The 24002-nt window shown below is 41.5% G+C and overlaps 1 protein-coding gene across 12 annotated transcripts in view; it reads left to right on the top strand.

The window, feature by feature from the left end:
• Positions 1-24002, top strand: part of DOCK9 (dedicator of cytokinesis 9) — a 333584-nt gene that overhangs the window by 261775 nt on the left and 47807 nt on the right. For all 12 annotated transcript variants that reach the window (XR_006199867.1, XM_042929529.1, XM_042929595.1 and 9 more), the window contains 5 exons: positions 8005-8127; positions 8837-8950; positions 10532-10678; positions 15387-15597; positions 20980-21170. Coding sequence is in view for 11 of the 12 variants with exons in the window: in XM_042929529.1 (XP_042785463.1) it covers positions 8005-8127; positions 8837-8950; positions 10532-10678; positions 15387-15597; positions 20980-21170 (786 nt within the window). In the remaining variant the exon portion in view is untranslated. The remainder of the gene's footprint in view (positions 1-8004; positions 8128-8836; positions 8951-10531; positions 10679-15386; positions 15598-20979; positions 21171-24002) is intronic.

The following is a 24002-nucleotide window of genomic DNA, read 5'->3' as shown; positions in this document are numbered from 1 at the left end:
CCTGAGGAAATTTGTGAATGGCATCCAGTCTGATAACTAAACATGTGAGGGGGTAACTTTATCAATTATTTCCAGAATATGGATTTTCCACCCTGTCCTTGAAGCATAAAGTTGGTAAATATTTAACAAGGTCCATAGTACGTGACGATCTATAATGATTAGGGTATGACTTGGTGGGGTTATAAAGTCGTGTGCAACCCCTGCACATCAAGACTGAAACTAGCTGGGAGTTGAAAGAATAACATGTTCTGAACAAATTTTTTTTAATGTTTGTTTACTTGAGAGAGAGAAAGAGAGACAGAGAGACAGAGCATGAATGGGGGAGGGGCAGAAAGAGAGAGAGACACAGAATCGGAAGCAGGCTCCAGGCTCTGAGCTACCAGCACAGAGCCTGACGTGGGGCTTGAACTCACAAACTGCGAGATCATGACCTGAGCCGAAGCCGGAGGCTTTACTGACTGAGCCACCCAGGCACCCCAAGAATAACATTCTAAAAGCCAGGAAAACAGAAGTTGCCACACACATTTTTGCTTTGGCTATCAGGACATTTCAAGAAAAAGAGAAAGTTGAACATTTCTCTCCCAGGAGTTTTGGGAAAAGCTGATGGGAATAGGGGTGTAACATATAGCTTAATAAAGATCATTGCCCTTTTAATCTGTGTTATTAGATGTACTTAAATGCCTCGTGCTCTCCTAATAGGATTTTCTTGGAGCTGCATAAAAATACACAGTTCTCCTAGCAGCAGACCACAGATGGGTTTTTATTGATCGCAGTTCATCTTCCCGGACTCTGATCTAAAGAGCAGACTCCCTCCCAGCTGCTTTTGATTAGATAAAAAGAAACATCCCATCCTGTTTACAATTCTGTTATGCAATTTGGAGTCCGTGCAGATTGAAGAATTCCGAGTCCCCTGTGATGTCAAAATTCCACACAGCCCGTGAAGTTTTGGGGATCCCTCATGCAGGATCCCATGAAGAAATAGGTATCATACTCAGGACATTGAAGAAAGGCTAATAAAGGGACTATTTTGAAAAGTTTGGACAGGGTATAGAGAAACCAGTAAGTAATATCTCAGTACCCTTGAGGTGAGCAACAGCCGGCTTACCACCCGACACCCTGTGGGCCAGGGGAGGAGAGAGAAACCACATGGAGGGGGCACCTGACAAATTTTAGGGGTGAGCTCAGTCCTGCACCCTGGCAGAGAGGGGCAAGTGCATAGCCACCCCATCCTCCCTCTCCTCCTGCCCTCTAGGCTTCTACTGAGCCTTCCATGTTCTGAACTCAGCCAGGAGCAGAGGACAGGGAGCCCAGCATGCAGGCCAGCGGTCTGGTGCTTTGACCTCCCAAAGCACAGAGCGAGGAAGGACAGGGCCAAGAGGGACTCTAGAAGGGAAAATAGAAAATACAGTTCATCCTGACCAGTTGCCCACTTGTTGAAATTTCTTTGTAACCCCAAAATCAATATCCGTGGAGGCACTTTTGTAGTCCTTCAGGTCATTGCAGTAGTGACTGGTGAACTTCACCCATGCAACTTGTCTAATTGCTCTACCCTTGGCTCACACCAGGATGTATATGTCCCGCTTCATTTTGCAAATATTTACCGAGCTTCCTTGGCACTGAACAGAGTACTGGAGATAGCAGTGTGAGCAAGGTATGGTCCCTGCCCTGGGACACCGGACTGCGTGTGATGCTTTCTTCCCATTGAGGAGAAACACCAAAACCACAGTCCCTTACAGTCTCAGCTAGAAGTTGTCTGAGTTCTTTGTGACCTGGAAATTTCTAATTTTTAATTTATTTTATTTTGGGGGCGGGGGAGGGAGAGAGAGAGAGCAAGGGAGAGGCAGAGAAAAGGAAGACAGAGAATCCCAAGCAGGCTCCACGCTGTCAGCACAGAGCCTGATGCAGGGCTCAAACTTCCGAACATTGAGATCGTGACCTGAACCAAAGTGAAGAGTTGGATGCTTAACTAAAATTAAGAGTCAGCTCGGTTGGCTGAGCCACTCAAGCTCCCCATGGAAATTTCTATATTTATGTACATTGATTCATTCTATAAACTAGCTCTGTGCCATGTGTTAGCTTGAGGATGTATAACTGATGTACCTGCCTCAGAAGGCTTCACCTGGTACAGTGGCCCTCAAATTTTAGTGTGCTTAGTTAGAAATTACTTAGATTCCCAAGCTCCCCTGCTCTGCTAATCCCCATATTCGGTGGGTGGGTGTGGTGTCTGAAATCTGGTTTGGTTTTAGTTTGGGTTTGTTTATTTTGGGAATCTGTATTTTAACAAGCATCCCAAGTGATTATTCTGCTGTAAGGGATTCTCAACTGTAACTTGAGAAGAATAATATGGTGGAGATGTGAATTAAGCCATGAATTATGCCATTGCTCAAGCCCAGTCATGCATTTACTTTCTTTCTAAATGGCAGATAATAGGGACAACATTTAGTTTCATAGGAATTATGATTAGATTAAATTAATGCCAGATGGAACAAGTGACATTTAAATGAAAACGTTTAAATATGCTGCACATACACAGGCTACTATAGGCTTTTTTGTGCACATACACCCCCATACACAGCATTAGTGTGCTAATTCCACCAGACAGACAGGTCCTCGGTGACCTCAGTTGCATTGCTATGGCACACTTAAAAACGGAACTGGCTAATTACATTTTAAACAGCTGTCTCAGTGGCTTATGAGCTTAGGGTACTGAGATCTTCTTAAGGTCAGTCTAATAACATAAAAAGTGAGCTTTCCAGATGCATTAAGTTCATTGAGGATTTTTTTTCCAACCAGTAATTACTTACACTTCTTTGCGTGGATTGGCAATTTAGAAGATATATCTTGGCATTTAAATTTTAAGCGAGGTGATAAAACCATTAGGCTTTCTGTATAACCACCTTTCAAGGTCATCACTGTCCAGCCATTGTCTGGATTAGTTCTGGTTTTCAGGTGCTGTGATTGCTGAGAATCCTAAGTAAATTAATACATGGAATTATATTGAAACTATTACTCATATATGTCCCAGTGTTTAATTACTATGACATCATAGTTTCTACGACTCTACAATTTTGTATTGACATATGGTCTTTCCAAATGAACTATCTATGATTACTGGTTCTTTCTTTTCTTTTTTTTTTTTCTTACTGGTTATTCCTACTCAAAATACTATGTCTATAAATGTCTAGGTATTTGTAGACTTGACATTGGCTTGAATAATTTACCTGACTAAATTAAACTTTGATGTTCAGTAATCCACACTCTATTTTAATGAGAGGACTTATCTTTTTTTTATAGAAACCATTTTTAGTTTGTTTTTGAGTAAAATCTATATAGACTTTGCTTTTATAGTACATATCACCATTTCTTTGTAATAATAACTGATATCAGAGTGATAAACTACAGATCTGCCTCCTGAATCAGAAAAAAAAGATAAAATAACATCCAGTAGCATATAAAAAATTGATGGCATGTTATTTTCTTTTTTTTTTTAATTTTTTTAAATGTTTATTTATTTCTGAGACAGAAACAGAGCATGAGTGGGGGAGGTGCGGAGAGAGAGGGAGACACAGAATCCGAAGCAGGCTCCAGGCTCCGAGCTGTCAGCACAGAGCCCGACGCGGGGCTGGAACTCACAAACTGTGAGATCATGACCTGAGCCAAAGTTAGTCGCTCAACCAACTGAGCCACCCAGGCGCCCCAATGGCATGTTATTTTCTAATTGCCGGTTGCCATCAGATTGTGATACTTACTTCAATTATTTACTAAGCTCTATTCACTTTATCAAATGTTCCCATTTTCCAACCATTCTAGAGAGTTTCCCTGGTTGAAGTCCATCTTTTTTAACCAAATATGACAGATTTTTCCATCATTAACTCAGCTGTCCATTGATACGCTGCTTGAATTCAGGTTTCATCGTTATTAAATTTTCTGTATGTTTCCAGTTTGACTAAACAGGAGTAAGAACAGTATTCAAATCTTAGTCTCCCAGTCTGGGGAATTTGGTACAGGAGATTACCCAAAAACTCTATTGTGCAACTCTAATGCACAAGGGGAAGAGAGGGAGTTAGAACCTTTTCTGATTTCTTCTTTGTCTATAGCTGTTACTATGTAGTAACATAGTACTACATACTAGTACTAGTACCGTAGTTACTAGACAATATTTAATGTTTGCAATTAAAAGACCTGCAACAAAAGTTTGAGGCAACTGGTATACCTCTTTATAAGCACTGGCTCAGAGTTTCGTCACACTGATGACAGTTTTACGATTTGTATGTTGTAAACATGACAGAAGAGGTAAATGTCTTGCTTTAAAGATTTTTTTTTTAAGTCCGACATTACTTTCTGGTAAATTGATTCGCAACTACTTTAAATGTATTTATTTTCTTTGGGTCTGTTAACTGTTGGCATTAGGCCTGAAGTGAAACATTAGATTACTAGTGAAAACCATAGGTCCTACCCTTCATTTACAGTATAATAGAGGATACAAACATGTGTAAAGGCAACTGGCCTTAAGAGATATATTAGCAAATTTAATCTAGCAATATAGAAACAAGAAAAATAAAGCATGACCAAGTGGGCTTTGCCCTAGGATTGCACTGTTGGCTCAACATTGGAAAACCAATCAATATAATTCACTATATTAACAGAATAAATAAAGAAAACTGTATGATCATCTCAATAGATGTGGATAAATAATTTGAAAAAATTCAACATCCATTCATGGTCTAAAAAGAAACAACAAAACTAAGAAGAGAAAAGAACTTCCTCAACCTAAAAAGGATTATCTACAGGGCACCTGGGTGGCTCAGTTGGTTAAGCAGCCAACTTCAGCTCAGGTCATGATCTCACAGTCCATGGGTTTGAGCCCCACTTCGGGCTCTGTCCTGACAGCTCAGAGCCTGGGGCCTGCTTTGGATTCTGTGTCTCCCTCTCTCTCTCTGCCCCTCCCCAGCTCGCGCTCTGTCCCTGTCTCTCTCAAAAATAAAAATAAAAAAGATTATCTACAAAAATCCGGCAGCTAACATTATACTTAGTGGTGAAAGACCAAGAGCTTTTCCCTAAAATTGGAAACAAAACAAGAATATCTGCTTTTGCAACACTCCTATTCAACATCGTGCTGGATGTCCTAGCCAGTGCAATAAGGCAAGAAAAAGAAATAAAACTGCCTATATTCATATTAGATACGGTTGTCTTTGTGACAGAGAAAATCCCAAAGAATTTACAAAAAAAATTACTAACATTGGGTTTAACAAGATAACAGGATACAAGATCAATATTCAAAAAGCATTCAACCTTTTTCACATTTAGAGATTCTTATACCATGGTTTCACCTATCAGTGATTGTTTTATATTATTCCTACAAACAGGTGTGCTGGATGACTTTAAATCTTACTCAGTAAAGCACTTTCCTTGAAAGAAACCCTCAAAATTAAAAAACATTACTATTTATAATGACATCAAAAACTTAGATATAAATCTATATAGGTTTCTATGCTAAACACTACAAAACAGTGATGAAAAAAATGAAAGACCTAAATATATGGAGTGGAAGATTCCATATTGTTATCAATTCTCCCTAAACTGATTTATGGATTCAGAGCAGTTCTGATCAAACTCCCATCTGGAGTTTTGGTAGAAATTAACAAAATGGATTCAAAATGTATATGGAAAAGCAAAGGAAGAGACTAGCCACAACAGTTTTGAAAAAATTCAACGAGTCATACTATCTGACTTTTAAGGTTATTATAAATTAGCATTAGTTCTCAATTGGGATCATTTTGTCCCCATCTCCCAGGGGACTTTTGGTAATTTGTAGCTAGAAACGTTTTTAATGTCACATTTAGGGGAAAGGGGGAAAGGAGAGGGTACTGCTACTGGCATCTAGTAGGTAGAGGCTTTTGATGTTGCCATAGATTCTGTAGTGCACAGGACAGACCCCCAGAACAAGGAATTGTGTGGCTCAAAATATCATTACTGTCACTGTGGAGACACCCTTCTCTAAAGCTGTAGTAGTAATCAAAACTGTGGTATTGAATGGCACAAGGATGGACACCTCTATCAATGGAACAAAATAGGGAAACCAGAAATAGATTCACACACATACGGTCCATTTGACTTTTGATAAGGATTCAAAGGCAATTCAATGAAGAAAGGATAGTCTTCATCAAATGGTGTTGGAACAATAGGACATTTGTATAAAAAAATTGATCCATACTTTATACTATATTCAGAAATTACTTCATGGGTCATAAACTTACATGTGAAACTATTAAACTTCTGGAAGAAAACATAGGAGAAAATCTTTGCCAACTTGTGTTAGAAATTTCTTCAATATAATATGTCACAATCCAGAAAAGAATAACTTGATACATTGAACTTCATCAGAATTAGAAACCTCTGCTCTTCAAAAGACACTGATCAGAAATTCCAGACACAAACTACAGATTGGGAGAAAAGTACAGACATGTCTGGTAAAGGACTTTTATGCAAAATATGTAAAGAACTCTCAAAAGTCAATAATAATAATCCAGTGGAAAAAAGAGTCAAAGATTTGAATAGACACTTTGCCAAAGCTATACAGATGACAGATAAGCACATGAAAATTTGCTCAACATCATTCATGAAACCCCACTCAAATGGGCTTAAATAATAAAGATCAAGTAAATTGTCTTCCATTAGGAAATTACAGAGAGATTGACAGCAATCGATGCAAATGTTTTACAGTTATCTATGACATAGTTGTTTTGGGAGGGAGGGGGAGCTCTCCACTGTGTTACTAAGGCAGACGGGCCCCTGGTTGGCCATGAAATGGATGTCAGCCCCTGTCATGTTCCCTGCCGCCTCTCCTGTCTGGGCTGGTGAGAAAACTTCTCTCACTTCAGTCCTAAGATTCACCCTGATTGGTCTGTTTAGGTCCCATGTCCACTTTGTAAACAGTGTGGCCAAGGGGCACCTAGGTGGCTGAGTCGGTTCAGTGTCCGACTTCGGCTCAGGTCATGATCTCACTGTCACTGAGTTCGAGCCCCACGTCAGGCTCTGTGCTGACAGCTCAGAGCCTGGAGCCTGCTTCAAATTCTGTGTCTCCCTCTCTCTACCCTACCCTACTCTCTCTCTCTCTCTCTGTCTCAGAAATAAACATTAAAAAAATATATTTAAAATGAAACAGTGTGGCCAGGAAGTAGATTTATGCTGATTAGTTTACACCTGAGCCACATGCCCCAGCCCTTGTGTCATGGCAAGTGTTAGCTTCCTTCAAAGTTCAAGGACTTTAATAGAGGTGGGCTGACTACCCAAACTCCAGTAGGTAGAAACTTCCAAGGAAAGGAGGAAAGGATGTTGGTGTGGCAGGCATCATGCCCACTACGTGCCATTACTAAATTGCTCTGAGGTGTCTAATTGGGTTTAAAGCCACAGTTAAATAACTTTGTGTTTCAGCATTGTCATTGTTTCTCAGAAAGGAAAAAAATTGAAATTCTAATTATAAAAAGAGAACTCAACAAAAATTGAGAGACTGTGTGAAGTGATCAATGTCAGTTTTTCCCATGGTATTAACTATTACACGGTCATACATTGTGACCCTGCATTTCTGCTTGTAAATGACTGAAAAATGGCTCATTAAAGAACATAGTGGGGCATCTGGGGGGCTCAGTCAGTTAAGCATCCAACTTCAGCTCAGTTCATGATCTCACTTTTTGTGAGTTTGAACCCCACATCAGGCTTTCTGCTGTCAGTCCAGAGCCTGCTTCGAATCCTCTGTCCCCCTCTCTCTCTACCCCTCCTCTGCTCGCATTCTTTCTCTCTCTCTCAAAAATAAACATAAAAAATTTTTTTAGAAAAAGAGCATAGTGATGAGCTATAACAAGTGTGGAAGTTAGTGTTTAGAAATATTATGTGTTTTGAAATTTTCTTCCTAACCCTCTTAACCGGTTAAGCATTCTGCAAAGAATAAAATGTCATGTTTCCTGTAACACTGTTCTCTGGCCGGTGGCCTTCTTCTTTGATCAGGATGTACTTATGGAGCTTCTAGAGCAGTGTGCAGATGGACTCTGGAAGGCTGAACGCTATGAGCTAATCGCTGACATCTATAAACTCATCATCCCCATTTATGAGAAGCGGAGAGATTTTGAGGTATCAGAGTGGTTTGTTTCTTCCTCTTTGAGAGGACGGTGGGACAACACATATACCCAGACCTTCTTGTATGCAAAGAGAGCAAGCAGACCCCAGTCAGAGATGACCATGTGGCCTCTGACCCTCTGTGTGATGCTGGAGGTCACCACCCTCAAGCCATTATACGACACCAAATCTCAAAAAACAAGGATTGGTAACTGTGGCACTCTACTTTTGAAAGGTTGCCAAGAACAGAGTTTTATGATCATCAGGTGCCTTCTTCCTCAGAGCTCTTCCTTGCTCCCCTGCATGGAAAGCCGGTGTCCCTGTCATCCTTCCTGGGCTGGGGGGGTGCAGGGTGGGGAGTTGTCCAGCTTCTTTGAGCTTATCAAAGAAAGTAGGAAAAGCAGAGACTAAAAATGTCATCGTAGGGCTCTACCATCTCCAACATGTCACATTAACTTGAAAACAAGTTGCTTACCACAATGTGGAGATTCAATGGGTCCTTGGTACGCAAGGTGGCTTTCTGGGTAGAAAACATGGTAATCGAAAAAATGGTCATTACCATTGTGCATTACCATTGGTTTTTGGTCTTTTGGTTTTTTGTTTGTTTTTGTTTCTTTTACTCAAGTCCAAGGAATTTTTACTTATTCATTCTCATTTAATTATTTTACAATTGATCCTACTAGTTACAAGTGGGAAGAAATGGGTTTTTTGTCCTGTTTTCCAGAGGCTAGCCCATCTGTATGATACACTACACCGGGCCTACAGCAAAGTAACTGAGGTCATGCACTCTGGCCGCAGGCTCCTGGGGACATATTTCCGAGTGGCCTTCTTTGGACAGGTGAGGATCCTCTCTGTTCCGCAGACCGTCCTTCTAAATCCTTGGGTTTTTTTGTTTGTTTGTTTTTTAATTCTATAAAGTTGTATTTTGTAAGTGTTCTGTTTTCTATAAATGCTAATTTGATGAATTTGTCATATTTAGTATGGTTCTTATCTTCCTCAGTAGTAAACTTTCTGCTTTTTTTCTTTCTTCCTGTCTTTTCTTTATTACTTTCTTAAGGCAGCGGTAAGTTCTCCCTCCATAAGACATTTTTAGTGGCATCTTTGGTACTTCCGTGTGACTTGCAAGTTTCCTTTTCAAGTCTGTATGTATATCTGTCCAATCATTACAAACTCCAAAAAAAAAAAAAATTAACATTTTATTCCATTTACAGAAATAAATCACTTGTTTCCTTACACATCTACACTGCATGTTTTAAAATCAAAATTAAGACTTTCTGGTTTCCTTTGTTCCCTGTGCATCTCTATATTTTGTAATATAATATCTCCACAAGTATATTTACTGTTGTAATATTTCAGAAGCCCTGTATAAAAGGGTTTATTTAAATTTAACTGAGAATTTAACCTCCAAAGTCTCTAACATGATTAAATGATATAAATTATAATCCATTTATTTAGGGTGTGTGGTTTTCTGTGAGCACAATATAACCTTCAATTTATCCTGTTATTGTCTTTTATAACTTTATAGCAATACCAGTTTACAGACAGTGAAACAGATGTGGAGGTAATTACAGTAAATGCTTAAAAAGCAAGTAATGTAGTGAAATTACTGCATCTACACTAGTTTGATGTGGGTGTTATTTGTCTCATGTTAGCCTGCATTTTTTTTTTTAATATACTGTGTTTTTTGCACCATTTTCTCTCTTTTATTTTTAGACGAGAAACTTTTTTTTTTTTTTTAATTTCAAGTATTAACCCCAATCTGGACTTTAAAATTTTCAACCTTTTTCACTTCCCATGCAATTCTAAGCCTTGCTGTGTTCAGCAGACATGATTGGTGCTAAACCACATGATAATCAACTGGTGATAATGAAAATCTTTGCTCATGCCATGCTCCAGCCCTTTCATATTTTTCTCATAAGTAAAGCAAACTAGAATTTATACAAACTTCAGGTAACGTTTGCCATAACGTTTGCCAGAGCTGCTCCAGACTGGAATGTTTCTGTTTATGCCGTAAAATCCTGTGAAAATGGGGGAGGCATGAGATGGGAGGTGTGTACATTTCCTGCCGAATCATTTCATAGTGAGCTCTGCTTCTTGGGAATGTGAAACAGGCTTGAATCCCATCATTAGATCATGAGAGAACAGTCTCGAGTCCCCAATCTTTCATTTCACTCAACACTTAATGACAGCATTCTTGAATGAGTTTGCAGTTTTGTGTTTTCTTTTATCTTTGCAACCTGATTTCACATTATTATCATTTTCCTTCCTATTCAGAAAGCCTGTTTAAGTAGGACTTTATTTTAGAATCATTCCCTCCCACCTTTTTTTTTTTTTTAACCCCTATAACACAAGAACCCTTCCTGGGTGGTAAGCCTGGGGCTATACCTGGGAACAGCTCTAATTGTGCTTTATGTCACAGGGATTCTTTGAAGATGAAGATGGAAAAGAGTATATTTACAAAGAACCCAAACTCACGCCTCTGTCAGAAATTTCCCAGAGACTCCTTAAACTTTACTCAGATAAATTTGGTTCTGAAAATGTGAAAATGATACAGGATTCTGGCAAGGTATGAGCATGTTTGGAAATGTTTCATAGTCAAGATATTGTATTGATTGATTATGTATGCTTGATCATGTATGTTCATAAATGTAGATGGGGGAAAAAAACAGGAAAAGTTAAGAATGGTTGGCTTTGAGGGGCGCCTAGGTGGCTCAGTCAGTTAAGTGTCGACTTCAGCTCAGGTCATGATCTCGCGGTTCGTGAGTTTGAGCCCCGCATGAGGCCTTGTGCTGACAGCTCAGAGCCTGGAGCCTGCTTTGGAATCTGTGTCCCCTCATTGTGCCTCCCCCACTTGTGCTCTGACTTGCTCTGTCTCTCAAAAATAAATAAATGTTTAAAAAAAAATTTTTTTAAAGGATAGTTGGCCTTGAGTGGCAAGTATAATTTTTTTTCTTCTTGATAGCTTTCTGTGCTTTCCAGATGTCCATCATTAAGTAAATATTTCATGATTTTAAAAAGATATTCTTTTACAAAATAATTAACATCTGATATACCATTTCAGTATGATGATGGACAGATGGACAAGCAGATAGGTAGATCAAGGAAGGACCTAACTAGCCAGCACATTTGTAGGATTGAGATCTACTTTCTATTTAGGAAGGCTGTCCTCTGCTGTATTGCTCTTACAAAGACCCTTTGAGAAAGTACACGTTTCTATGTACGTGTGTATGTGTGTGTGTATATGTGTATGTATCTATATATGTGTGTGTGCATGTATGTATGTGTGTATGTGTATGTGGCAGGGGGGTGTGTGTATGTGAGTATGTGTTCCACACTGTCTTCAGGATATCTCCAGGAAGGTCGGTATCCCTCTGCTTCCTGAAATTCAGGCCAAGATAGAGCTCCTGTTTTTTGCATTAAAAATGTCCTCCTGCTATCTAAAAAACCAACCAAATGAATAAACAAACAAAAAACAGAGTCAGACCTATAAGTTCAGAGAACAAACTGATGGTTGCCGGAAGGGAGGGGAGTGGAGGGACAGACAGAATGGGTGAAGGGGAGTAGGAGATGTGGGCTCCCAGTTATGGAGTGGAGAACTCGTGAAAGACACAGCATAGGAAATAAAGTCGAATGACACTGTAATAGCGTTGCGTGATGACAAACGGTAGCTGCATTCACGGTGAGCACAGCGTGAGGTATGGAGATGTTGAATCACTATGTTGTATGCTTGAAACTAATGTAATATTGTATGTCAGTTATACTTCAATTTAAAAATAATAAAAATAGGGGCGCCTGGGTGGCTCAGTCGGTTAAGCGTCTAACTCTTGATCTCGGCTCAGAGCGTGGTCTCCCAGCTCATGAGATCGAGCCCCACATTGGGCTCTGCACTGTTGGCGTGGAGCCTGCTTGGGATTCTCCCTCTCCCTCCCTCCCTGTCCCTCCCTCTCTCTTCCTCAAAACTAAAATAAACTTTTATAAAAAGATAAATAAAAATAATAAAAATAAATATTAAATATTAAGCAAATAAAAATGTCCTGCTCAGTTTCAACAGTGATAAGCTCTATATCTTTCTAAGTTCACCCTTTTGGAGACTCCCTACTTCATTTTCCTTCCTGAGCCCTGCTTTGGAGTCCCTAGTCTCTGAAATCTGTTTCCTTGAGGGCCTACATTTTCTCCAGCGAAGAGTTTTCCGTCTCCTGTCTAAGTGGTAGAGAGGACAAGGAAACAGGTATTACTGGATTCTGGTTTCAGGAGACCGGCAAGGGCTGAAGGTCCCACATTCAGCCCGCAGGCTTCGACCTGCTTGTCCCGTATTCCACTTCATACTTTGCCCCCAGTTTCCACTGAAACTGGTGGACCCCTTTAGACTTCTTCCAGACCACTTCCTCTAAGGAACAACCTCTCCTCTCTTGTGCAGCAGGGATAATGGAAGGGAACCTGGGGCCTCACCACTCCAAATAGACTTTGATGCTCACCCTGATTTCCACCCCACACCTCTCCTGGCCACCCGAATCCTATTGCTGGTCCCTTATGGGCATCAGTGCATTCGGGCTGATGTAACAAACACCGCAGACTGAGCAGCTTATCAACAACACGAATTTCTCATAGTTGTGGTGGTTGGGAAAGCCTAGGTCAGGACACCAGCAGTTTCTGTGTCTGGTGAGGTCCTCCTTCCTGGTTCACAGATGAGTATCTCCTCCCTGTGTCCTCACATGGTGGAGGGGGTGAGGGGTCTCTGTGGGGCCCCTGTTAGAAGGGCATGAATCCCATTCATGGGGGCTCTGCCCTCATGACCTGGTCACCTCCTGCCTCAGTGCCATCACACTGGAGGTTAAGATTTCACCCTATGAGGGACGCCTAGGTGACCCAGCTGGTTAAGCATCTGACTCTTGGTTCAGCTCAGGTCACCATCTCACGGTTCGTGAGTTTGAGCCCCGAGTTGGGCTCTGTGCTGATGGTGGGCTCTGTGCAGCTCTGTGCTGGTGGTGCAGAGCCTGTTTGGGATTCTCTCCCCTCCTTCTCTCTCTGCCCCTCCTCCACTTGTGCTCTCTCACTCTCTGTCTCTCAAAATAAATAAATAATCTGTAAAAAAAAATGATTTCACCCTATGAATTTGGAGGGGACAGACGTTCAGTCCATAGCAGCAAGCTTCAGAGAGATACCCTGACTCACTGGTTATCCCTCTGTGGGAACTTAGATTAGAACCTCTGTCATCACCAGGTGCCGTTTTCCTCAGAAACCTTCCTTGCCCCACCTGCGTGGGAAAATGGTGTCTCTGCCACATTGGGTAACACACCTCCTTGCACCTGCCTTCCAGAAATTCATTAAACTCTCTCACCCACTGCTGTCTTCTGTCCTCGTTCCTTGGTCCTCACAGGTGAATTCTATACCAGAGAGTTGTGTGAAGGAAAGGGATAAACACACATTGTTGGTCTGTTTTTAACCAGAACCCTTTACACGACCTTTTGAAGGCCTACTTTTTTCCTAAACCGAACTACCCAGGTCCAATTTGCCTCTTTCTCTGAAACTGAAACCTTTGTCTGTGTCAAGCTGTGGCTTCAACGTGACAACCTCTCCTCGGGACCCTCATGTGCATTCTTCTTCCCCCTCAATCCGCTGTCCTTGTAGCAGCTGGAACACCTTCCCGACCTTCTTCCTTCCCCCAAACACCGGTCCTCCGTTGCTCCTGTTTCGCATGTACAACTTCGGAAATGACAACTAGGGAAATACCACTGAGAACTAGGCAAGCATGTGCATTTCCACTGCTTTTACATTGCTTCTGCTAAGGAGAGTCACATTTCGTAGGTTTGAACACAGTTGTAGCAATTGGCCGGATGGCTATTTCTAAAGTAGAAGTTAATAACTCATGATTTTATGTATTTTCTTAACTTACAAAGTTTTAGGCACGTCCATACCCATTTTTCATTTTTCTTCACAAACATTCCTGTTGAGAGGACAGTGGCGCATGATAACTAGAGGCTTTTAAGCAAAACCTTCTTGGCCTCATTGATTTGTCAGCCCAGTTCCAGAATTGTCTCCAAATTCTTTGCCCTCATTTCTTTCACACCCTTCCCCTTTTATTGCTCTACAAGCTTAAATACAATTCATTTGTGCAAAATTCATTTGTCTCCCTAATATATTAGCTATTGGGCTTGTATGGGAAATATCTATGTTTAATGTTCTATCTAGCACGTCACAGATGTTAGAGCACTGCTAATTGAATTGTAGCAATGCAGTTTTAAAAGCGTTTATGTGCTGAGTTAATCAGGAGCTAAACTTATGGTTAGATTAGTCTTAGACTAGTCTGTACCTGTATTCATTCGTCCACTTCTATTTACATATAATCTGTGGATTAATTATAATTTGAGGTTCTAGGTATTAAACATTATTACTAAAATAAACATTTTTCTCTCTAAGCCAAATATGTAAAAATGCAGTTCAGGAAGCCAGCAGGAAAATCCAGACAGGGAGTCACTCAGCAAGAAAACTAACATGTCTTAAAAAAAATTCAGCGTCTGGGGCGCCTGGGTGGCGCAGTCGGTTAAGCGTCCGACTTCAGCCAGGTCACGATCTCGCGGTCCGTGAGTTCGAGCCCTGCGTCAGGCTCTGGGCTGATGGCTCGGAGCCTGGAGCCTGTTTCCGATTCTGTGTTTCCCTCTCTCTCTGCCCCTCCCCCGTTCATGCTCTGTCTCTCTCTGTCCCAAAAATAAAAAATAAAAAACGTTGAAAAAAAAAAAAAAAAATTCAGTGTCAGGAAAAAAAAAGTGGAGAATTTTAGATTAAATATGATCATTTATTAGATTCTGGTTCAAACACAAATAGTGATAAATAACATTCTGGGGACATTTGAGAAACTTTAATGGACTGGGTGTTGAATTAAGTTAGTTTTATTGGGTATGATATACATTATGGTCATGGAGGAGAATGTCCTCCTGTTTAAGAGATGCTGGTGGAAGTGCCATTATGGATACCACTTACTTTGAAATGGTTCAACAACAACAACAAAAAATCTATACGTACATGTGTAAGTGTGCATCCACGTATGCGTGTGTGTGTGTGTGTGTGTGTGTGTGTGTGTGTGTATGCTTGAACAAAGCATTAGTAATTGTTCTAAGTGGTGGGTATGTGGGTGTTTGTTGTACTATTTTTTTTTTCCCACTTTTCTAAACTTTTCCAAATCTTGTATTAGTAAGAAGTGGAAAGACAAGCTTAGGGATGCTTTGAAAGAGTCCATCAAATAGCACGAATCTCCCCTTTTGTTTATTCCCTTAAAGGTCAACCCTAAGGATCTGGATTCCAAGTATGCATACATCCAGGTGACTCACGTGATTCCATTCTTTGATGAAAAAGAATTGCAAGAAAGGAAAACGGAATTTGAGAGATCTCATAACATTCGCCGCTTCATGTTTGAGATGCCCTTCACTCAGACCGGGAAAAGGCAGGGTGGGGTTGAGGAGCAGTGCAAACGGCGAACCATATTGACAGGTACCGTTGCCCTGGCTTCTCTTCGCTTCTTTTCTTTTCTTTTCTCTTTTTTCTTTTCTTTTCTTTTCTTTTCTTTTCTTTTCTTTTCTTTTCTTTCCTTTTCTCTTTTCTCTTCTCTTTTTTCTTTTCCTTTCTTTTCTTTTCCTTTCTTTGCTTTTCTTTTCTTTGCTTTTCTTTTTTTATTAATATATTTTCGAGTTAAATAACATACAGTGCAGTCTTGGCTTCAGGAGTAGAGCCCAGTGATTCATCTCTTACATATGACACCCAGTGCTGATCCCAACAAGTGTCCTCCTTAATGTCCATCACCCATTTACCCCACCCCCTCCAGCAACCCTCAGCTTGTTCTCTGTATTTAAGAGTCTCATAGTTTGTCTCCCTCTCTGTTTTCATCTTATTTTTCCTTCCCTTCCCCTGTGTTCATCTGTTGAGTTTCTCAAATTCCACTTAGGAGTGAAATCATATGATCTCTTTTTCTAACTGACTTATTTCGCTTAGCATAATACCTTCCAGAATCCCATACAGACATTAGCCTGGACGCTGAGGTAAAGAGTTCTCTGGAAGGGATCCAGAAGCTTCTAGAAGGAAGGGCCCTTCAGGCTTAGTTAACTTTCCCCAGATATCTATTTCATTTTAACATTTATCTAATGCTTACTTTGAATACTCCTGACATTTTTCTATTTATCTGTTTACATTTTCTTCTTCTGCTCAACCAGAGGTTCATATCCGAAGTCAAGTCACTGACCCTTTTTTAGAATCTGATGAAAACAGTGGGCCCTTATCTCCTCAGAGAGCTTTTGCACACAATTTCAGGTGACTTACAGACACCTTCTGAAACCCATGCAGACCCCTCTCCAGGCCCAGGCCTCAAGAGCCCCTGCACACAGTTCTGTGTCTCCTTCACAGGAAGAGACCCCTACATGTCTTTCTCACACAGGTCCTGGCCTGAACCTGGTCAGGGATTTTAGGCTGAGTGAATAAATAGGATATGAGGTTGGATCCCTTGTGTCTCATCTCTGAGAGTGGCTGGCCAACCTCAGCTTGGATGCCGGCCCTACCAGGAAGCTCACTGCCTTCACAGGCTCTCTGTTCAGCTGTGACAGGAGCTTTAATAGATCCTTGGACCCTGGTTAGCCATTGATAACCCATTTTCAGAAATGTGTTTTGCATCATTTCCTAGTTCCTGACAGTGTAGACTCTTACCTTCTCTGGGGGAACCTGACCTTGTCCACTCTTGGGTTGGGGTCAGCAGCGTGACTAGGGTAACGTAAAATAGAACACTTTTCTTGACCTCAAAAAAAGCCGGTGAGAGGTCTGCTCAGAAAGCCAGGTGTGTCTACATCCGCTGTTTCAAAGAGTGATAGTTCAGTAGAACCAGAAAGGTGTCCATTGCTCTGTCTAGAAGCCGATGTTGCCGGGCAATAATAGGGAACAGTGTGATGATGAGTGAAAGGACCCCTGTTAAGATGCCACATTTCACATGGGCTCCACTCTCACCACTGAACTGGACACTTTCAGTGGGTGAGTCTGTATCTCAGTAAAGCTATTACCAAAGAAAGAACATGACTCATTGTAAAATAGCTCAGAACAGCATATTACAGAGAATTCTTCACCCTTCCTAGGAAGGAACGGAGATAAAAGTTAAAATTTAAAAAACAAAAAAAACTCCTGCTTTCTTAAAGAAAGAGCCCCTACTACTTTTAGAGTAATGATAACACGTGAAATTCAAACAGTATTGTCCTCAAAAATGGTAGTCCCTCCCCATAGGGAGAGGAGTTGTTTTTCTCATGGACACAGTAGCAAATTCTTCTTCTTAGACAAGATAACTACATTTCTAGGTGGGGTCACCGTGCCAGCTTGGGGCATTTATCTCTACAGTCATGACCTTAAGTCCGTGCTTATCACACTGCTCCTGGACCTGCAGCATAAGCATCATCTGGGAACTTGGGAGAAATTCAGATTTGTGGGCCCCGCCCAGCCCTGCTGAATCAGAAACTCTGGGCGTGGGGCCCAGCTAGTTGTGTTGAACAAGCCCCCCCAGGTGACTCTGGTGCCGCTCCAGTTTAAGCACTGCGCTTAAAATAAACCCAGTTCCCTGATGAGTCAGGGTCAGGATTTTTTATTAGGATTATTCTGCTCAGGTAGCATTATCGATTCAGAAACAGTGTTTTCCCTGGCCAGATTTCCTTCAGGGTCACAGTTTATCATTTTGTCACAGAAATGTTTTTGATCAGCTAGAGAACAAGAGCAAAGCTCTGTACCTGCCGGAACAGAGGAGACAGAGTATCACCGCTGCAGAGAGAGGCAGAGTTAACACAGGGGTGTCAGCTCATCTGTGGGGATGGGAAAGTATGGGCAGTACAGAGCCCGGGCCTCGCCCTGCAGACCCAGGGCAGTGCTCACTGTGATCCCGGGCAAGTCACCTAACCTCTCTCTATGCCTTAGTTTCCCCATCTGTAAAATGGATAGACTTACACTATCCATCTTGTGTTGAAGAACATCATAAATGATACCCAGGAGGGGCAAGAATGTACTTTATTTCGCTGGATCTTATCCACCAGTGGTCCCCTTGCCTTTTGAGGTTGCTAATGAGCCAAAGGGGATTACAGTACAACAAAATACCCAAAAAAGGTATAGTTTTCACCCTGAAAGATCTCCAGATATCAAAAGGATAGTTACTGGGCAACATAAAGATTTAGAGAAAGGGTTGTAAAAATGCTACCAAAAACACGTGAGCTCCATATCAACCTTTACAGGCACACAGACCAGGATATTCCAAAGACTTTGAACTTGAGAGTTTTCCCCTATGTTATTAATCCTTCAGGCTCTTCTTCCATTGCTTTCCTTCAAACCAGACCTTTGACCATTCAAGTTGTGGGGGAGCCCCGGCCCTGCCTGCCCTCTGAACCCGGCAAAGGCTCACTTCCCTGGGTAGGTCAGTCAGTTTGCTGCAATTGTGGGATCATTTGGAAAACCAGGAAAACCTCCACACCCCTTCTGTGTAAATTTCTGAGCCTGCCTCCTAACTTAACCCCCTCCTCTCTTCCTGTCATGGAACTCCTGCCATGGAGCTTCTTCCCAATCACTATTCCAGAGTCTTCCAAATCCTGCCCAGACTCCCACTCAGGGGAGAAATATTCTCCTGCTCTTCACCTTCTATTCAGTCTCACCAGGCTGTACAGGCACCCATGCCCCTCAGCCCCTTCTTCCTCACCTTCCTTCCTGAAAGGCCGCACAGCATGAGGTCCGGCCATTTTATAGTAACATGATGCTTCACTCAGTCAGTCACCTAACCTTCCACCCTCCAGGCCACTTTGCTCTTTCATTTAGCCATTTGGACACTAATGCATTAATTGATTCCACAACATTTATGGAGCACAGGCAGTATTCCATCCTGGCTTTGTAACAAAACACACACGTCTGCATTAGGCAGTCTCCTTCTAGCAGAAGGAGACAGACAATAACCAGTAAACATAATGGGTAAACATACCTGTGTTGGAAGGTAATACGTGTTCTGGACAAAAGCAAAAGGAGATCAGAAAGGTGGGACTGAAGGCGTAGGGTTGCAATTTAAAATGGAGTAGCCCAGAGGGGCCTCACTTGAGGAGGTGACACTTTAGTCCAGACTTGAAGGAGGTGAGGGAGTAGGCCATGCAAACATCTGGAGGAAGAAGGAGCTGTCTGGGCAAAAGCCAATGGGTGGGGGTGCTTGTGCCCAGCACATTCAGGGGACAACCAGCAGGCCGGCATGGCTGGAGCTGAGTGAGTCTGAGGGAGAGGAAGAAAGATGGGGCCAGCAAGGAAGGCAGGGGGATCCCAGCTCACGTGGACCTGGTGGGCTCATGCACAGGCTCTGAGTTTTCTGTATCATTATACTCTCCCTTGCTTCTCTAAGTCTCCACTTACCATCGCAAGACTCAGGACTTTTACGCTGAATGAAATCCGTATAGTCCGCGTATATCTCACAGACATCCGTGGAGTGAACTGTTCTCTCTGAAATACTCAAAAATAACTGTGATTACGCTAATCACCTGTGTTTTGACACCGCTGTTAGCCTCATGAAACGCTTCCATGGCACTTCTTACTCATGGCAGTGCAGTGGCAGTCTGTAAAGCGCTTTCTGTCCACCCCCGGGTGCACCTCTGGCTCCCCGGCTGGAGAGCAGCGAGGCCCAGGTCTTGCCACGCTACCAAAGAAGCGTCAGGTTCCAAGAGGATTGATCAATCCCACTGCTGCCACTTAAAAACCATCCACAAGGAATGCAAAAGAAATAGGAGACACAGACCTCTGGTCTGTGATCGATAAAACATTGAGGGACTAGAACAGGCCTGTCAGGGCGTGACTTGAGGCTGCAGCAGGCTGAACACCTCCCGCTTTGTGCAGACTTTGGGTGACCCACCTGGACTCTGTGCTGCATGGTGCTGGCCCTGTTTTCTCACTGAGGCCTTTCTAAGTAAACTCTCCCTAGCCACTTACTAAACAGCAATGATCCAAGCGTAACACTCCCGTCTTACTTTTGCTTGTTAAAAAATAAAATTAGCTTTTAAGCATTTACACTCATGTCTATTCATAAATATATATTAAGTAAAGATATTAGAGATATTTATATGCCATGTAAAGCAAAAAGGTAGAAATTTAAAACAGACCCAAATTAGAACTGGCTGTTTTTCTGTTCATTTTGTTGATACGTTCAGGCATCTTATTATGATAAGTGAAAACAATACTATTGGTTGGTTTTTTTGTAGGGGAGAAAAAAGTATACGAAAACGTAAATATTCTTATTTCTGTTTTTTATTCACTTCTGTTTCAAAATATCTTTATGATTAGTGTGACTTCAACAGCCTGAATATCTGGTTTATAAAATACTTGGAAATATGTTCTCACTTGTTATTTTTCACTGATTTATCTGATTTGTGCAAATTCAAGCATGTAATTTAAAATTCTCTAGAGAAGTGAATTTTCTCAAGGATGTGTTTATGGAACTATTTTCTGGACTTAAAATCTGGTCTGTTGATATCTCAAAACTCTGTACCATTCTTAATGTTTTCAAAGCCCTCTTAACACCTACTAGTCTTTCAGATCTCACAACTTCCAAGGAAGGTAAGGCATTTGTGGTTAAGAAAACTGAGCAGGAAACGATAGTAATTTCTTCAAACATACACAAAAAGAGCCAACTCTCTTGACTTTGCACCATACAACCTGTCATTAAACATGCGCAGTGATAAAGGAAGAGAGTGCTGTGGTTCCACGAAACCCTGGCATGTGACTTTAGCAAGACTTGGGTTCCTTATCTATAAAATGGGAATAATAAGTACTTCTACCTCAATAGTAGTAAAGACGGTACAAGCTGCGGCATCATTTCTGGGACTCGTTCCTCCACAGCAATACACTGCTTCCCTTATGTGAAGAAGCGGATCCCCGTCATGTACCAGCACCACACCGACCTGAACCCCATCGAAGTAGCCATTGACGAGATGAGTAAGAAGGTGGCCGAGCTCCGGCAGCTGTGTTCCTCAGCCGAAGTAGACATGATCAAGCTGCAGCTCAAACTCCAAGGCAGCGTGAGCGTTCAGGTGAGCCCGGCGCTGTCAAAGCAAACCACAGGGCAACAGACGCAGGGACTCATTTGGACCTTGGTAAATTTCAAGCCCAGCATGGTCTAGTGTAGATCCCTACTTGACCTGGTCATCCAAGTTACCTTCCAGTATCTGTGCAGTGTCTCCTGATACCAGAAGGGGGCGGTAGACTTGGGGCCCCCACCCAACCCCACCTGGAGGAGTGTCTTTTTAGTACTTCGGGGAATTCTAGGTGCCTAACTGGAAACATCAAGACTCTTCTAAATATAAAGAAGTGTGAATAGCTGTAGGGTTCCTTACAAAACTGTTTTCTGGTTTCTATGAAAATTGTATCTGAAAAAGTACCTTAAGTTTTACTCTCTTAATGGTATGTTTTGATTAACAGAAGTTTCTTCATTTTACTGTAAATTAATTTTTCCTTAATTAGTAACATTTGTGCGCCCTCTTTAAGAACTTCGTTCTTAAATCTGTTTCAAAAATGTTCTCCTATGTTTTCTTCCTTTGTTTAGTATTCCTGTATAGATCTGCAATCCAGCTGGAATCTATTGTATGTGGTAACAGATAGGGGTCAAGATACATTTTTTCCATATAGTTATCCAAGCAATGTGCACCATTTAGTGAAAAGATAATTTTTTATCTACTGATTATATATGTATGTTCAGTTGTGAAAATTCAATAAGGTATGACCTCATGGTATATGTACCTTTTTGTTTGTATATTATACTTCAAAATAATTGGTTTTTAAAAGGTATCTTACTTACATGATTTCCAAGGAAATTGGCAAATCACCTCCTTCCAGTGATTTGTATGCTTCTTACTTTAGTGATTTTTTTAAGTATGTATAGATAATTCTAGCACATGTTTTACACACACACATACACACACATCCTTATATCCAATCCCTTTCTTCAAAGAAGGTTACATTTGGGGCACCTGGGTAGCTCAATTGGTTAAGCGTCCAACTTCGGCTCAGGTCATGATCTCATGGTTCGTGAGTTCAAGCCCCACATCAGGCTCTCTGCTAACAGCTCAGAGCCTGGAGCCTGCTTCAGATTCTGTGTCTCCCTCTCTGCGCCTCCCCCACTTATGTTCTATCTCATAAATGTCTTACATTTATGAAAGTTGCATGTAGATGTAATATGTAAGTTTTAAGGTTTTTTTTCGTTTATTTTCTGGAATCAGTTCTTGTTACCTTTCTAATCAAATACACACTGGATTGTTGCCTAACATTTTCTAAATGTCATTCACCACAAAAGGGCTTGTAGATGTTTCAGCCTCTTCCCTCATGACCTGAAAGACTTATGTACCAAAATAAGTTATCAAGTGAATATGATAAATATTCTAACAACATGAGCAATTACATAATGGGTCCAGAGGCCACACTTTTCTGCAACTATAAAAACAAAACCACTCATTAACATAGCCTGGGAACATCCAGCCTCTATCAGAACACCAGCGGAGAGGTATGGGCGCCAGTAAAGGGTGGGGCTGGACAGATTGAGCTTTCTAAAGGGCATAATGTACCCTTCCATTTGACAGCGACCTTAGAGATTTATAAATACCCAATCATCTTTAAGAAGCAAAGATCATTATTCCATGATGATGAGTTTCTTTTTAAAGTTTATTTCTTTATTTTGAGAGAGACAGACACAACATGAGCAGGGGAGGGGTAGAGAGAGAGGGAGAGAGAGAATCCTAAGCAGGCTCTTGAGCCAATGTGGAGCTCAAACTCACCAACCATGAGATCATGACCTGAGCTGAAACCAAGACTCAGACGCTTAAACGACTGAGCCAACCAGGTGACCCTGAGGAGATTTTTTTTTTTTATACGTGTGTGCCCACCAAGGTAACAGTGAAGTTGCAGCTATAGGAAATTAACTTTACCATTTTATTTAGGTATTTCTGTAATTCTTATACCAAGAACCTCACTGGGGTTGCTCTTGTATAGGACAGAGCCATCATGGTGGCTATATGACTCTGTACTCCAAGATCTGGTTATGTGAGTCCTTATGAAATCATATCAACTTTCCTGTTTGCATATCCTTAAAATTGAGTATATTGTGTCATTTTAGGTAATTGGTCATTTGGGTCATGTCTGGATCATTAGCATAGTTCCCCATGCAACACCAGTATGATGATACCTGCAGTCATCACAGGTTAACTAGTTGTTCCTGACTTGGAGGCCCATCTCCCACCACTGTGGCCCTCTGTCTCCCCACCTCTGGTATGAATTCCCACACCTCAGCTCTCCTGCCATTACTGCACAGGTCATGCCTACCATGGGTCAGAACCACAGCCCAGCTCCTTCACCAACAGTGACAGACCCTCCCTACTTACTTACCTTCCAAGCCCGCCAGACCTCCCAGGGAAAATGATGTGATAATCACATGTCAAGTTCTTTCTCACGCCATCTCAGATGCCTAGGACTTTCTCTTTCCCACCCAGTGTATCTGACCTTCTTTCTCTCCACATTCCCGTGTATCTTGACTATCCAACTTCAAGGAACTCTTCTTGGCTAATCAAGAGATGCAGGGTTCTGGTTCACTCACCCTGTTGCTAAATGCCCCTAATCTTTGGCATTCCAGCACACCTCAGCTGGTTACTTCATTTGAAGATAGCAAATCGATTTGCCCATGGCTGTCTACACAGTTCAAAGAGGTGAACAGTTTTTAAAAAATTGGCCAATATACTATATTCTTTAGTTTTTCACTGAACTCACACATGGACCTTCAGTCAGTGTAGAGTAGCACAAATACCAATTGGAAGACTTGGGCTCTGACCTCAGGTGTTTTGCTTATTGGCTGTTCAACCTTGAACAAGTCCTTCAGT

This window comes from Panthera leo, chromosome A1, assembly GCF_018350215.1.
Source record: "Panthera leo isolate Ple1 chromosome A1, P.leo_Ple1_pat1.1, whole genome shotgun sequence".
NCBI lineage: Eukaryota > Metazoa > Chordata > Mammalia > Carnivora > Felidae > Panthera > Panthera leo.
Note: the sequence above shows the minus strand (reverse complement) of the source record. Positions and strands in the feature narration are given on the sequence as shown.